This window comes from Phaseolus vulgaris, chromosome 9, assembly GCF_000499845.2.
Source record: "Phaseolus vulgaris cultivar G19833 chromosome 9, P. vulgaris v2.0, whole genome shotgun sequence".
Taxonomy (NCBI): domain Eukaryota; kingdom Viridiplantae; phylum Streptophyta; class Magnoliopsida; order Fabales; family Fabaceae; genus Phaseolus; species Phaseolus vulgaris.
Window position 1 is genome coordinate 36,809,688 of NC_023751.2, and position 17,954 is coordinate 36,827,641.

General features: G+C 25.1%; 1 protein-coding gene and 1 non-coding gene across 2 annotated transcripts; one reads left to right on the top strand and one right to left on the bottom strand.

Annotated features, from left to right (window-relative positions):
- Positions 1-3,323: 3,323 nt before the first annotated feature.
- TRNAG-CCC (transfer RNA glycine (anticodon CCC)) lies at positions 3,324-3,394 on the bottom strand. Its single transcript has one exon. It is a non-coding gene; the product is annotated as a tRNA-Gly (tRNA).
- Positions 3,395-9,649: 6,255 nt separating this feature from the next.
- Positions 9,650-10,327, top strand: LOC137822855 (flowering-promoting factor 1-like protein 3). The gene has a single exon (XM_068627861.1). It carries the CDS (start codon positions 9,749-9,751, stop codon positions 10,049-10,051), a length of 303 nt encoding a protein of 100 aa, XP_068483962.1. The 5' UTR covers positions 9,650-9,748; the 3' UTR covers positions 10,052-10,327.
- The last annotated feature ends 7,627 nt before the right edge of the window (positions 10,328-17,954 follow it).

Here is a 17,954-nt window from a genome sequence, read left to right on the forward strand (position 1 = left end):
GTAAAGAGTAAATGAGGGTGTGTGATTATGCAAGAAAAGACATGAGACATTGCATAACAGCCACTGAGATAAGAAAAAGCTGATGAAAGTAGTTTAGACACGGACATAAGTCCAAAAAAGGTTTCAGCTAAAAGAGTAAGATTATAAACTCCTATTTCAAGTTTTGATTTTAATGTTATGGAATCATTTGTGATTCATGTTGCTGATCTCACTTAGTGGAATAAGATTTTACTATTTCAAGTTTTGATTCTAATGTTATGGAATGTCATCGTTTGTGATTCATGTTGGTGATCTCAGTTAGTGGAATAAGATTTTACTATTGGTATTGTGTACTAATAGTTTCATTGGAAATTGTGAAAATGAAAGATGATTTTTTTCAATAAAACTACTTTGACATGTTCAATAGTTTCATTTACTAATAATTTGGTTGAAAATTATGATAATGAAAGATTTTTTTTTAATAAAACTAGTTTCACAAGTTTAATATTTTATATGACTTAAGAGTTAATGTAATTTAAATATATTTTTCTTTTTTAACTTTTTGGAATATTTTTTAAGAATAATATTATGATAAATTTTTAAATTTCAAAATAAACAATACTTTAAATATAAAAAAAAAAAAAATTAAATGTGAGATGAAGAAAAAATATTTAATTTTTTTTAATCAATCGACTTAATTTCATCTTCTAGAATTTGAACCAACTCTATTAGATAAAGATGTTGTTGTAAGCTTAGTAATAGTCTTAATCAATCTTAAAGGTATACAATTGTTAAAAGACAAAGTTATAAATGTAAAAGCACTTTTATGTGTATGACTATGATATTTTTTTTTATTAAAATTATTTTGGATATAAATTAATTTTAACTATCTTAATCGAGATCAAGAAAAATTGACCGAGATAAGGGAAATCTGACCAGACATGAGGGAAACTACCATGAACGATCCGGCCAACCAACACACATATCCATTAACGTTCAGTTAAGTTGATCTCTCATTAAGGATTAGGTAATACAGTTATAAGTGTGATCCATTTCACTAATCAGATCCAATAAGGTAAGTCCATTAAAATAATATAAATAACAAGATTTTCAAGGAGAAAGGTACATCATTTATTACTGTGCATCTACCTCAGTGTCGATCACCCGCTTTATTGACTTTAGTGTCGAAGTGTCTTCTGCAGGTGCCTCCTCCATTTGACATTCCCCTGAAACTAAGAGTCGAAGGAAAAGCACGGAGGCAAGAAGGATCCTAATAAGGCCTTAGCAACCTGCCTAATCAAAGGAGGAAGACGTAGATTTCAATAGTTCTCTAAGTCTCACCTCCCTAATAGGAACAACTTATAAAAAATTAATTTTTATTTTTATTTTAATTTTATCTCCTGGGCTCTATTAGAGAAGTATGTACTTGTAAGCTTTTTAACAGTCTTAATCAAACTTAAAGTTATACATTTGTTAAACAAAGTTATAAATGTGAAGAACACTTTGAAGTGCATGTTTATGATATTTGTTTCTTTTTATTAAAAATATTTTGTACATAAATTATTTTTAACTTATAAAAAAGTTAGTTTCAATTTTTTATTTTATTTTTATCTCCTAACTATGTGGAAAATACACAAGAAATGAGGTTGAGTTATATTTTTTTAAAAATCAACTTAAAATACTTTTTTTTTCTTTAAAAGATAAAGATGTTTTCACCAATAACAAAGAAAGATAGGCTGTTTTTGTATTGACTCTTTAAACTTAATGAATCACTAAGATTATGTTTAGATATTGGAAATTTTACTATGATGAAATCTCATGACAAATATTCTTTAAAGTTATTTTTAGCCAAACATCAAATTACTCTTTTTACTTACTTCTCAAAACAATTTTTATAAGTATATATTTTTAAAGAAGTAATTTTGTTGAGGCTTTTACTCTCTTGTATAAATTGCTAACAATACAAAATTAGTTTTTTTTTTATCCTTATGAACAAATTTTCTTATTATTAAACCAATATTTTTTAACCATTGCACACTATTTGAAGACACTAATTGAAATTAAAAAAACTCAACACAAGTTCCCTTGTGTTTCGCCTAATATGACAAAGAAACAACAAAAAGAAAGTAACAAATAGATAGCTTCTAACAATATTGATTTATTACACATAAACTTCAATGAAGGAAAAAAATATCAGTCATACAAAATTAATTGAGTTAAAAGAAACACATAAAAATATTTGCAAATAAAAAAATAGAATGAAATATTAATTATCATAAAAGATATTTCTTTTGTGTTCAAAAGACAATTTGGTGTTAAAAAATATCATGAAAATTAGTAAATAGAAATCAATTTCAGATACTAAAAATAATTAGTTACTATATTGATTAAATTATATACTATTTTAAAGATTAAAAAAAATATTGGTATTTAAAGTAATTTTTATTATTAATAAAATTTATAAATTAGTTTTTAAATTGGTATCTAATTAGTTATCAATGTATTGGCTATCAATCAATGTTGGTTTTTTTCACTCACATAATCGATATTGTGGTGTCTTTGAAGAAGTAGATAATCGATTATCCATAATTTTTTCTCGGTGAACATTGGTGTTCTGGTATCCATAATCGATGTTGATTTTTTTTCCACTCACATAAACGATGTTGTGGTGTCTTTGTAAAGGTACATAATCGATTTTCTATATTTTTTCAGTGAACATCGAATAATTTAGAACTTTTATTTATTTTAGATTTTTTAAATAGAAAAAAAATATATTTGTATTTATTTATAATTTTAAATAGTTTAGAAATTTTATTTAATCCTGATTTTGAATATTTTAGGAATTTTATTTATTGATGATTTTTTATTTAAGTAGGACATTGAATAATTTAGGATTTGTATTTATTTAAAAATTTAAGAATTTTATTTACTTTAAACTTTTGTTCAAATAGAGAATTAAATAATTTAGGATTTTGAATAATTTAATAATTTTATTTAATTCAGAGTTTAATTTAAACAGAAAATTAAATAATTTAAGAATTGTATTTATTTAGGATTTTGAAATTTAGAAATTTTATTTATTTCATATTTTTTTTAAATAGCACATTAAATAATTAAGATGTGTATTTTATTTAAGATTTAGAATAGTTTCAAAATTTTATTTATTTCAGACTTTTATTTAAATAGGACATTAAATAATTTAGTAATTGTATTTATTTAGGATTTTAAAAAATTTAGAAAATTTATTTATTTTAATAATATATTAAATAATTTAGAATTTGTATTTATTTATGATTTTAAATATTTTAATTTGTATTTATGTTAATAATATATTAAAAAGAGATTGCGCATTCGGGGAATCGAACCCCGGTCAGTACCGTGGGAGGGTACTATGATACCACTACACCAAATGCGCTTTTTGTTAATATTTCGATTCGTCCATTTGATAAAGGCACTATTAATTTATACTAATTTAAATTTCAACTTAACTAAAACAATGTTTTAAATCTAACGGATAGTTTTATTGACATTAAGATATTAAAATTACTATAATGTATTTAAATTTCATAGATAAATCAATCAATTTCTTTTATTTTAGCAAAATGTTTATAACACTTTACATTTTATCCTTCTTTATTTCTATATTACAATATATATAGAGAGAGTGAGAGAGAAAATATTTGGTAAATAATAAAGATATAATTAAAAAATAATAATAATCGGTTATTTCTTGAAATTTGTAAATTATAATTAAGTAAAATTAAAATAATTTCAAAAATTTCTCAGTAAAAAATTCAACCGTATAAAATTATAAAAGATAAATTTATATCTTATTTAAAAAAATTATTGTGAAATATATTTTTTAAAATAATTTATTAATGTTACATTATTTAACATATATACATAATACACATATTACATATTAATTTTCTTAAAAATGTATAATATGTATATTTAGTCAACATGATAAGAAGTCTATGAACTTTTTAAGTATCTTATTACGTATATAAAATATGTTGAATTTTTACCTTTTAAAAAAATCTACAACACAATTATATTTTTATATTTTTTGAGAATATGAAAGAGCAATTATTTTATTATATAAGTTCACTAATTTATGATTTATTTATAGAGGTTTTTATTTAGTAGTTGTTAACATATGAATTTTAGTCTAGTCTTTCGTATTTTTATTCGATTTTTTTTTAAATCATATTTTTTTCGTGTGATGATAAATAATTATTGTTATTTGAGGTGACAACATAAATGAGATGTCAAGTTGTATAGTGATATTTAAAATAAAATTTTTATAAAAAAATAAAAGATTTATTTATTACGAAAAAATTCTCTGAAAATGCTTTAATATGAAGAGATTCGTGATTCTTTTAGGTTAGGGACTTTATTCTGAATAGCATTAAATCTTTGTTTATTCAAAGTTCATCATAAAATATAACCAAATATTCTCCATCCAATAATTCTTTTTCTTTTCAATCGCACAAACTCTCACCCATTCTTTTACTTATTCCAAGTTTTAAAAAAATATTATATTTATAAGCCATCAAAAAGGGTTTTTAATTTCAAGAGAAATAAATAATTTGAATTTTAGTGTATACTTTTTTTTTTCTAATAGTAAATAAATAAATTATGATACAAATTCTCTTTGTCATAATTGTATCATGGTAATTTTGATTAGTAAGGGTAATTTCTTTCATAATAATAATTATTGTAGGTGTGTTGATCCTTTGGTTTAGGGGTGGCAAAGCAGGTCAGCCCGCCCCGCATTGGTCCGTCCCACGCTTGGCTCGCAAAAATGCGGGGCGGGCCAACCAGCCCCGCATAAGAGCTGGTTCACGGGTTTGCGGGCCGGGCACATTTTTTTTAATTAAATATTTTTTTTATATTTTGTTCTTAAAAAATTGTTAAATTAAACCTATATATTTGTTACTATCAAACCTATTTTTTTTTTCTTTTCAAACATAGTCAAACATCAAAACATTAAACATTAAGATAAATATCAAATATCACTATTCTTCCACTTCCAAAACATTAAAAATACCTAATTCCAAAACATTAAACATAAACATTAATTCAAAAACATTAAACATAAACAATATTGACGCGATTGTGTTGTGTTTCTTTTTTTGAAATTTTGTGAAAATCTAATTACGTTGCCATGCTGCTGCTAAGTGCCAATTTTTCTTTCTTACGGGTCAGCGGGCCAGCTCGCCCCGCTGCTGGCCCGCGCAGGCTAATGCGGGTTAACAGGTTGAAAAGGTCAGTCCATCCCGCGTTTTTTACCAGCGGACCGCGGGCCGATCCGCCCCGCTTTGCCATCCCTACTTTGGTCTGTATGAAGATGATGTTTTGTTTGAATATAAGAGCGAGGGTTCTAGGGGGTTCTTTCTAGTTTTTTTTAAATACTATTTAGGTGTTGGCGGGGTGTGTGATGTAGAAAAAGTTAAATGTCGTGTGTTTTGTATAAGAGTTAGGTCATCCCTAAAGTGATTCACATATATTTATTGTTTATTGTTGATAAAAAAATAAAAATTATTATTACAGTTATAACTAGCATAATCAAATATTATTGCGCTTATATAACTACATTTTTATTATAAAAAATCATTTATTAAATTTAATTTGATATATTTGTAGTATTTTCCTGTTATATAATCTCATGTATTAATTTTACAAGAGAAGAGAAATATAAAAGAAAAAAAAGTAGTGTTTGATGGTAATTAAAAATAACATAATAAATTTAAAAGTCGGTAACTATGCGGTTTCTCTAAAAAAAGTTAAATTGTATATGTGTCCACAATTTTTAATTAAAATTGTAAAAAAAAAGTAATAGAATGATTTAATAATTAAACAAATCCATGTTTAGTTATTTTAGGTAGAAAAGTTATTTAGTTATATTTAGAAGAAATTTGTGCAGATAAGTAATTTACTAAATAAGAGATTTTTTTTTCTATTTTATTAAGAGATAAAAATATTTAATTAAAATTTTCAATAAATATATTTTAAAAAAACATATCACCTTTTATTAAAGGATAAGATTGTGAAATAAAAATAAAAGACTAAAGGTAGTTACAAAAAGTATATTCCTTATAATTATGTTTTAAAATAACTATTTTTGCAAAAAAAAAAAAAAATTATTTCGATTTTTATTTTAACAAAACTTAAAAAGAAATAATTAAAAAAAAAACATATTCTTAAGAGTTATTTTTTACTTTATATATTGTTATATTATAGAACATAGACAACTTCTATCTTACTGAATTTAATTTCAGTTAAAAAAGGAATCTATATTATATTTAATTGTCTTATTATTGAAATGAATGGTTTAATTGCAGTTAATTAATTTTAATTAAATGAGGTAATTTAAATTATAAACAGTTTTATTACTATTAAAACAAAGCTTAAGAAAACTTGTATCTAGAGTGAATTACACAAGTGGACATTTTAATAGCAATTTAGGGGTTTCAAATAGTAATTTATTTCGGCCTATGTAACATGGCCCAAATTCTAAGGAAACGGTCCAGTTTTAATTTTTGCTCCATACTATTGATACCTACTAAATCTTCTAGATTATAAAATTAATGTTGAATATGTATAAAACTTGATTGATTAATATGTGTGTGGCTATTTTGAATTTGATCATTAGAGAGAGAATAATCAACCTGAATTTACTTAGTTTAGTGTTAATTTTAAGAATTATCAAATTGAGAGGTCTAAGTTCAAAATAATATTCTTATAAATTAAAAGCTTCTTACTCATCTTTATCTTGTCATATTTTAGATGTAGATGAGATGATCTCCCAAATTTTGTTTTAAAAAAATATTTATATAGGCAAGCAATTCATATAGTTGTTTTTCTATTAAATAGATACATGTAACTATAAAATATATTTCTACATTTATTGATTAATTATAAGACTTTTTATAGTATTTTATTTTTAAAATATTTTGTTTACTATGAGGTAATGAGTTTGTGAGTTTTTTTTATATACTACTCATTTTTTTCATTATTACTCAATGTGTAACCTGGATTTACTTTTGGATTCCCTAAAGCAACCTTTTATATGACATATATCCCTGACCATGAACTATCTTCACTGAGTAAAACCATTTATTTAAAATGAGAGGTTAATATGGAAGAATATATGTGAAGGATGTGATACGAGCATGTATATTGTTTTTGTTAGATATGAGACTAGAATTTTGGCTTTTCCATGGGACAATCACATGGGCTTGTTGTAAACATGTGTTGTGGGGGATGTTTTCCACATGTTGTGGAGCCAACATGTTACATTGGATAAAAGAATCAACATGTATACAAAGGTTGTTGTTTTTAGGCTAAACAAATATTCTTTCAACAACTTTATTGCATCAAACAAATATGGGAAAATCTCAAAAGTAATAATGACAAATGTTGACATCAGCTTGTTAAGAAAGCTCAAAAAGAGAATTTTTTTAGAGTGATTGAAATTAACAAGTTTTGATGCCACCTCATTCTTCATTTTATTAGTTTCATCTAGTTTTATTTGCATTCAAGCTGAGATGCTCAGAATAATAAAATAAGATGTAATTTTACTTTCTACGTATAAGTATTTTAGAGGATTAATGAAGCATTTGAAAAAGGAAGAGTCTTACAAATTTATTATAAAAAATTGAGATTTATGACAATTTCAAGTTTATTTTTATTTATGTAGACAAATATTAATATTAAATATATACTTCAAGTATCATTCATTGAAATATGAAAAATGTATAACATGTTTAACTTGTTGTTTGAAATCTCAAATTTTTGTGTTTCAAAATGAATAAAACAAGCAATGTTAATTGCATTATTTGGTGACTATGATGTGAGATGCATTCATTGAGAATTTAGAGGATTACAATGCATTGCGTTTATAGGAGAGTTGAATTATATGAAGTTATGTTATCAACTAATTGACAAAACATTAGAAATTGAAAACTCTCACGTGGTCCTATTGACACCCAATGGAATTTAAGCTAAATTGACTAAAGAAGAAGCCCTTATCAAACTCTCTGTCGTAATGTATGACAAATTAATAAGACTTTGGACACTATTGTTAGGCATCATAGTCATAGGACCATGGGGGCACGAGGAGGAGATGGCTAACTAATGCATAGTCACGACCAAGATGTTGGGTTCAAGAAATTGTATGTCCTAAAGTCCTACAATTTTGATAGTTTAACTTTTGGTTTGGTTGGAATCCACCTTTATTCACTCTCAACTTGTGCTCATGCACATTTTCTCTTCCAAGAAATTTTGTTGACTTCATCTTTGAGTTACAAAATAATTAATAAAAGATATATACATAATTTATAATTATAATTCACACATGATGTAATGCATGCAATACATAAAATAATGCATGAGTTTGTCATGGTTAAATTAAAACCATGATTTTGATAGATTTAATGAGACACCAACTAATGAATGAAGCTAGCAAAAATGTTCAAATTTATGTTGTTATTATATATCCTCTCTCATTCTTGTGGTAATATTATAACTTGTGTTCCATAAAATGAAGTTCAATAGACCAACAATTTCCAAATATATTCTGGATATAGTTAGAATATAGTCATTTTCAAAACCATTTCACTCAAAGATTTAGCTTGTTTGTTGGGGATTTTTTTTATTATTCCTTGTTATTATCCATTGACATCTTGTCCCATAAATTATGTATTTTTCCACTCAAATTCCCATAATTTTATAATTTTTTTCTTACATCACTTTATTTCACATTTTTCTTTTTTTATATATATATTTCTTTATTTCTAGAATTATATATGATTTGAAGGATCAATTAACACTATAGTTAGGCAAACAAAAAACTTTGTATACAAAAACCAAAAATTAGGCAAATGCATGGAAAATCTCCCACACACATGGATTTCCTACCATGCTTTCTTTTATCTTTGGTCCCCACTCCCACTATGTTCTTAATATCCTCCCCACAAATCATAGAAAAACTTTTTCAAAAGAGCATATTGTTCATTTGAGTCCACTGTGCATGAGCATCCTCACTTCTTTCCTAAAGAAAATTATTCCATAGCCACATTCAACTCCAAATGACATTTTTCCTCATTCTATCACACATAAACTTTTCTTCACCAACACTTAATGATACAAATTTGTGATGCTTTGGATAGTAGATTATTTTTGGCTACATTAAATTAATAATGAGCTTAATTTACTAATATTTTATGTGAAAATATGCTCTCAACATCTTTGTATAAATATTACTCACACCAAGTTCTTATATTATTAACTCCAATCTTATTTATAGAATAATTTTCTCTTCTTATAAAATAAATATTCTTTTTAGTGGGGCTAAAAAAAATTTGAACTCACCAAATGGTTAAGAAAATTAAGATTCCCCCTATCCATTTAAAATAAAGGGTGACAAAATGAACTCTCAAACACCCCTTTCTTTTAAACTTAACAAATTTATAGTTATGATACTCTTCCTTTTAGGTTCCACCTTAGCTGTACTCACATCCAAATATCCCTATACTTTATATATTGTCTTTAAACCACCATAGAATTTTTATTGCACATACATAAAAATAAAAACAAAAATGAAAAAAAAAACAAAATCCCATCTTACCCATTACTTCATTTCACTACTATATATATCAATACCTCATATCCCCTCCTCATCTCACCTTGTACACTACTTCTCAAGCACTTAGAAAAACACATTGTTTGTTCTTATTCAACTAGTTCTTGTTTATATCCAAGAATGTCTGGGGTTTGGGTTTTCAATAAAGGTGTGGTGAGGCTAGTGGAGAGCCCCAACTCTGAGCGCAAGGTGTTGGTTCACTCTACAAGCAATGAAATTATCACTTCTTACACAGTGTTGGAGCACAAGCTAAGTTCATTGGGTTGGGAACGTTACTATGATGACCCTGATTTACTTCAGTTCCACAAACGCTCCACTGTTCACCTAATCTCACTCCCGAGGGATTTCAACAGGTTCAAATCCATGCACATGTATGACATAGTCGTCAAGAACAAGAACTACTTTGAAGTTAGAGACATGTGAACTTGGCATACTATCCTCCTTCACGTGTCTCACTCTTTGTGTATCTTGCAAAGTTGAATTTCTTATTTTTCTTATTTATATCTACATGATTGTTTGGTTTTGGATTTATGACCTATGTCTAAAGAATGAGGACATTAATTTGTGTAATTAGTATATGAATTTGTCATATTGAATTATGATATGATAGGAGAAGGAGAATGCTGAAGTCCGATGAGTGTATGTGTATGTCTTGATGTAAATCTATGTAAACATTGTAATCAAAGTCCAGTTTTCTTACTTGGGTGTTGAATATTTACATTAAATTTTACTTCGTGAGTTCATTTATCAAAATCACGTTATATACTTATAATATTTTCTTTATTTGATTTTCTGTCTTCGTCTTTATGGAACTCGATAAACGTTTGATTTCTTGATGGAAAGATTTATTTATCAAGTTTTTTTTACTTTGTTTTTATTTAATTTCTTATTGAATATCAAAAACAAATTCATATATATCTAAATTAGTTATATAAAAAAGTGATGAATTAATACATTATTTTAAGTTATAAATAACATTTTATTATTAGGTAAAAATTATTGCTACAATAAAACTTATAGTAGTGAATATTGTCTTTGTTTTCTATTATAATTTATATAAATCTTATAAAACATATACATTAAACTCCATATTCTAATTTATATAAATCTTACAACATAGACACATTATACTCCCTCACTGTGTATGGAGAAACTACAAGTTGCTTATTTTTATTATTTTTAGTGGCCAACATTTATCGTTGACACATAATTTATTTCTTTTAGAATTTTGACAAATTATTAAACTATTAAACATGATGTGAAACACATGCTCAATAAACCATTATCCACTTTGAATATTTTCGCTGCATATTATTGATACCTACTAAATTTTCTAGAGAATAAAATTAATGTTGAATATATATTACACTTTTATGATTAATTATAAGATTTTTGTATAATATTTTATTTTTAAATATGTATTTCTTTGTTATAAATGAAATTTTAAGTCATTCAAAGAATATAGAAAAATTTGCAATCCAGCAGGTCCTTTTGGTTATTTTCTTTGTTATTTACAAAGCGGAAAGTTAAGTATTCTGACACCATTGTATCTGATTTTTATCATATTAAAATAATATAATTTTATGAAAATATATAATTTTGTCAGAATGGATTAAAAAAAGTTATGTGATAAGTCTTATTAATTAAGGAAATTATTTTTATTTATTAAACTATAAAATTATTTAATTACAAATGCATTGGTATCGGACGAGCTATATCACTCGACATCGGTAACCGATGGACCGGTTGAAGATAAATTCAAAGCCATGAAAGTAAATAGCAGTTAAGAGAGTTGTAAGAATTTTATGAGAATTCGGGACACATTGTACCAAATTCAGGTAACGTTTCGAAAAATCAGAGAACCTTCCTAAAAACAAGTTATCACTCATATATGATTAATTCTGCCCATTACAACATACGACTTATGACTAAACAGTATAAATAAATCATAGACAAAAGTTTAAGGGATGCTTTTAATCATTTCTTAATATACACTTCCTATACTAAGTATTTACTTGATCGTTAAAGTACCTTTTGTAGGTCAATTTTGAACCTTTTGCAGGTTAACCCCGACCGAGCACCAACAAATTAAAGAATGAGACTTAAAGTGAAGAACAAGAAACAAACCAAACGACCGATACGTCAACAATTATACAACGAATTCAAAGTACTATCTAGACCCACTTTGTCTATACAAGTAAAAAATAATCACACAATATTATTTTTTTTATATACATGTCTTGTATTATTATATAAAACTTCCATTTGCAATTATATTAAAATATATTTAATATCTTACACGTTTGTCAATTACAATTTAAAATCCATGAGCGTTTTGTTTTGTACACAAAATTGGATTCGAAGAAGGTTGTACAAAGAGATAGTGCTTATATTTTATTTGGTGAAAAAGAATGTCAATAAACGTCTTTAGAATATAAAAAATAACTTTTAATAAAAAAATATTTATGTAGTATTTTTATGTGTCTTCTAATACAATTTATTATGATTTTTAATATTTAGTTAGAATTTAAAATTAAAAAAAGTAGGCATTAATGGTAGGTTGATCCTTTTTTATTCATAGGAATCTGCACCAACTATTGTCTCTCATGTCATCCATCCATTACAAAGAAGCATTCATTCTAACACAAAATCTTACAGCTACATTCATTGCATGAAATAAAGAAATTTTAATTTTAATTTTAATTTTAATTATTTTATTAAATTAATATATATATATATGGTCAGTAATAGTATAAAAAAAATATTCTTAATCAGTTAAAAAAGTTAATTATAATCATTTTGTCACTTAATTATCATTATTTTATTAATTTTATCATTCAATTATTTTCTTCCACCTCTTAATATCACGTGTTTCAATTTTTATGTATTTTATTGAGCTGATAAATGTGTTGAAATTAGTGACATCATTTTACAATAACATTTTACAAAATGGTGTTATTTCATTAGCTAATGTAAAACTTGAAGTTTTATTCACAGATAAATTTTAAAATGAATAAAAGGACAAAATTTTCTATACAGGTTACAAATATTTAATTTATACTTCATTAAAAAGTTTCACTTTCTCTAAATTCCTTTCAGAATTTTAAAATTTGAAATTATTTTATATATAATTATATTATTAATTAAGGAGGTGGCTATTAGTGAATTAAGATAGTCGATGAAATTTTTTATTAAATATTTTTGGTTTATTATGAATTCAATTTTTTTTTCTTTTCTTAAAGTTATTTATTAAAGAAAAATATTGTCAATATAATCATTTAATTTTGTAAAAGCACACTTTTTTTTTAAGTATATAAAGGAAGTTTTGCTAATTAACATGTTATACTATATATATATATATATATTATATAATATTGTATTAATATTTTAAATAATTAACTTTGTGACACATGAGTAGGAAACACTTTGGTTTTCCTAGTTTATAAGTTAAAAGTTATCATAATTTTGTTTAAAAAGTATGAAAAAATGTATTATATGCAAAAATTAGAAGCTTCGTGACAACATGTGAAAACAATAGTGCTAAAATGATATAATTACAATTAAATCAACAAATCTTAAGATAATTTTATGAACTCCCAAATTTATCATATATGATTATTATTAAATTCTAGCTAGTATTAAATTGTTTTATAAAAATCTTGTTCAATATATTTTTTGTTGGTATAAATATTTTCATGTAGTATAAGTAATAAAAAGAGATTTATTGTACTCTTTAAAATAATGCGCATAAATCAAAATATTTTTTTATACCATTGTGTACATAAAAAATTGAAAAATCATTATAAAATACATCGTATGAGTTTTAATCTGGTACGTTAATTAGATATTAATTAATTATGATGAGTTTCTTTATTGCACAATATGAGAGAATTGATCCTACATTCCTTATGTTTAGTACTTTATTCTCAAAATAAATAAATATTTGTAAAGAACCCTTTATTCCATCTTTTTATTTTAATCAAAGTTAATCTCAAACCTAATTAACAACATAGATTAACAAACAAATCAATCTGTGGTTAGCTTTAATCTTATTATCATCATTAAAAAACTAAATAAAAGTAATCAAGTATTTTTGTGAGTTATTAATTAACTAAATTAGATATTGTTTTAGGAACTAAAAAATTATTAATATTTAAAGTGATTTCTATTATTAATAAAAAATAGTTTATAAATTAGTTACTACGATTTTAGCTACCAATATTTTAAAATATAAATTATAATTTAGAAACTATTTTACAATAATAGAAACTAATTTATAAATCAAATTTTTTTAGTCTCTAAAGTAGTCTCTAATTTAGTCATTATAACAACTAATTATTTTTTGTCTCTAAAATTGGTTTTTATTCAATGATTTTCTTGTAGTGTTAGTCTCTAAGGATTAATTTATAATCTAAAATATTAGTAGCTAAACCTTGGTAGTTAATGTTTAGATACAAATTTAAAAACTATTTTATAATTTTTTTAATTTATAAGATGATTTCCAATTTAGTCAATTAATAACTAATTATTTTAATATATAAAATTAGTTTTTATTTAATGATTTTCTTATAGTGATACTAGACCGTAGAATAAATTCATTTGCCAAAGGTTGGGGTTTGGTAACACATATATTAGCTAGCAAGAGAAAACTTGATAACTATCATATTTTGTTATTTATTGTAATTTTTATCTTTCTTATTTATCTGGAGAGAAAAATAAAATTACAAAAGAATATGATAGAATAATGCATTGTATTTATTATTATTATTATTATATTATTATTATTATTATATTATTATTATTATTATATTATTATTATTATTATTATTATAACCACTTTATTAGTTGTACCACTACATCATATAAATTAAATTATGTCAAATGTAGACAAAAATAAAGAATGAACATAACACCAAATAGAGGTTTCAATGACACTTCAGTTACTAAATAAATAAAAGTGTAAAGAATAAGTAAATATTAATGTTGAGAACAAGTTCAAGAGTCTTTCTAGAATAGGTGGGATCAATATATGATTTATCATATAAAATAAGTTATATTATTAGAGATAAACTTCTAAATAATTAAAATATTTTCTTATTGATTACATGCATGTTATCATATATCATATTACTACAGCCATGACATTAAAGACAAATGAGTTTGTTAAGTGTTATTATTTATTGTTTGTTGCCTAATTAATTTTATGAGTAATAACTTATCTAAGTTATAAGATAGAATATGGATATCCAAAATATAAAACACATAAACATAGTTACTCTAACATCTTACCATCTTCGGTAATAAAACATCATTAAAATGTGATAATTAAATGTAAAATACTAATATTTAGGAAAAGAAAAAAAAATCATGTGAAAACCAAATAGAAAATTGTATATTATTTTATCAACAAAAAATAATAATATATAAGAAGCGTACTTTAACTCATATAAATTGAAAGATTTACACAGTTTAGACAAGATTGACCAAACTAAATCAGTCTCCATTTCTCGTAGTCCTACAACCTTCCTATACATCACCACAATACATATGAAACTTATTGTTCGCAAAATACAATAGTCATATCATAACCCTGGTATAAGTCGGGCAACCAAATATGATATGTATAGTTATATTTGTCTTTGAGCTCGTTTGGTCATGTGTTCAACTCTTTTGATGTGCAGGTTTACTATGTTGGCTAATTTCTTCAATTAAGTTGATCCTTATGGACCCTCTCACTTAATCTTTTCGCAAAATTCACCCCGAGACAATTGTTGTATGGATTTCTTATATCAACATCAAAGTAAAAGGGAATATAAACTCATACGACAAAAATAATAAACTAAAAACTATATCTTTAATACAAAGAAAAGGATTCAAAGACCATATGATAAATTAAAATTTTGTGACATCAAATACTATTATATTATCCAGAATTATTATCCATAATGTAAATTCTTAATACAATGATATCAAAGTATATATATATATATATATATAGTTTTTCTTAGTCACCAACTCAGATAAGATAAGTACAATATAAAAATTGTCATGTATTGAAAGTTCATCAACTCATATAAGTTATTGACATAATCTTCAACCCAAAAACTTAAAGTAATGTGTTTGTGAGTCTTTTTTTTTTACATGTTACTCAACTTTTTTTATTTCTACTCAATGTGTAACTTAGATTTACTCTGGAATTCCTAAGAAAAACCTATTATATGAATTAAAGCCCTAGTCAATAACTATCTTTACTTAGTAAAACCATTCTTTTAAAATGATAGGCTAATATGGAAGGATATATGTGAAGGATGTGATACATGCAAGTATCATGTTTTTGTTAGATATATGACCATGATTTTGACTTTTCTATGGGGCAATCACATGGGCTTGTTACAAACATGTGTTGTGGGGGATGTTTTTCATCGACTGTGAAGCCAACCTTTTGTGATTCTCAATGTTACATGGGAAAAAAGAAGCAACATGTATACAAAGGTTGTTGTTTTCGGGCTAAGCATATGTTCTCCCAATAACTTTATTGCACCAAAAAAATAGATGAAAATCTCAAAAGTAATAATGTCAAATGTTGACATTAGCTTGTCAAAAAAGCTCAAAAAGGAAATTTTTTTAAGTGCTTGAAATTAACAAGTTTTGGTGCCACCTTATTATCTATGTCATTAGTTGCAATTGATTTTATTTATGTTCAAATTGAAATAGTAAAACAAGATATGATTTTACTTTCTAGATAAGAGTTTATTAGATCATTAAGGAGGCATTTGGAAATGGGAAGAATCTTACAAACTTAGAGAAAAAAAAACAAATTTATGACATTTCTAAGTTTATTTTATTTATGTTGACAAGTTTTACTATTAAATACATACTTCAAGCATCATTAATTGAAATGTGAAAAATATATAAAATGTTTACCTTGTTGTTTGAAATCTCATATTTGTGTTTCAAATGTTAAAAAATAATAAAACAAGTCATGTTAATTGCATTATTTGGTAACTATGAGGTGCATTCATTGAGAATTTAGAGAATTACACTACATTGACAAAAACATTAGAAATTGAAAACTCTCACATGGCCCTATTGACACCCAAAGGAATTTAAGTTAATTGACTACAAGAGAAACCTTTGTCATAATATATGGAAAATTAATAAGATTTTAGTCACTATTATTAGGAATCGTAGTCACAGGACCGTGTGGCATGAGGAGGAGATGGCTAATTGATGCATAATCACGACCAAGATGTTGGGTTCAAGAGAATATGTGTCCTAAAGTCTTACAACTTTGATGCCTCTTAGGTTGGAATCTAGCTCCACCTTTATTCACTCTCAACTTGTAATCATGTATATTTTCCCATCTTCCAAACAAATTTATTGGCTTCATCCTTTGTAATTCACAAATAATCTACTACAATGCAATACATTTTATAGTGCATGAGTTGGCCATGGTTAAATTAGAATTAGGATTTTGATAGATTTAATTATGTATTTTTTCCTTGTTATTATCCATTGATCTCTTATCCCATCAATTATGTATTTTTTTCTCACACAAACCCATAAATATATAATATTTTTCTTACATGATTGTATCTCACGTTTTTCTTTCATTTTATTTGTTTATTTATTTATTCCATAAGTTATATGATATTATTTGAAGGATGGCGATTGAACAGTCAACACTATAATTAGGTAAACAAAAATCTTTTATACAAAAAATAAAAATTAGACAACAAAAACAAATGCATGGAAAATCTCCAACACACACATGAATTTCATACAATGCTTATTTTTCACACTTAACGATTAGAATTAGTAGATATCAATTTCTTTCATCTTTGGTCCCCACTCCCACCATGTTCTGGATATCCTCCCCCCACAAACCATAAAAAACTTTTTCAAAAGGGCATATTGTTCACTTGAGTCTACCGTGCATGAGTATCCTCATTTCTTTCTTAAATAAATTTATTCCACAGTCATATTCACCCCAAATGACAATTTCCACATTCTATCATACATAAATTTTTCTTCACCAACATTTAATGATACAAATTTGTGATACTTTGGATGGTAGATTATTTTTGGCCCCATTAAATTAATAATGAGCTTAATTTTATATATTTCATGTGAAAATATGCTCTCAACTATGTATAAATAATACTCACACTAAATATAATATTCTCTTCTTATAAAACAAAGATTCTTTAAATGGGGTAACAAAACTTTGGACATAGCAAATGGTTAAGGGAATCAAGATTCTCCCAATGCAATTAAGACCAAGGGTGGTGAATTGAACTCTATTTCAAACTTACAAAGTTTATAG

Coding starts and splice junctions, on each gene's coding strand:
- LOC137822855 (XM_068627861.1), top strand. CDS start 9,749: ATGTCTGGGGTTTGGGTTTTCAATAAAGGTGTGGTGAGGCTAGTGGAG.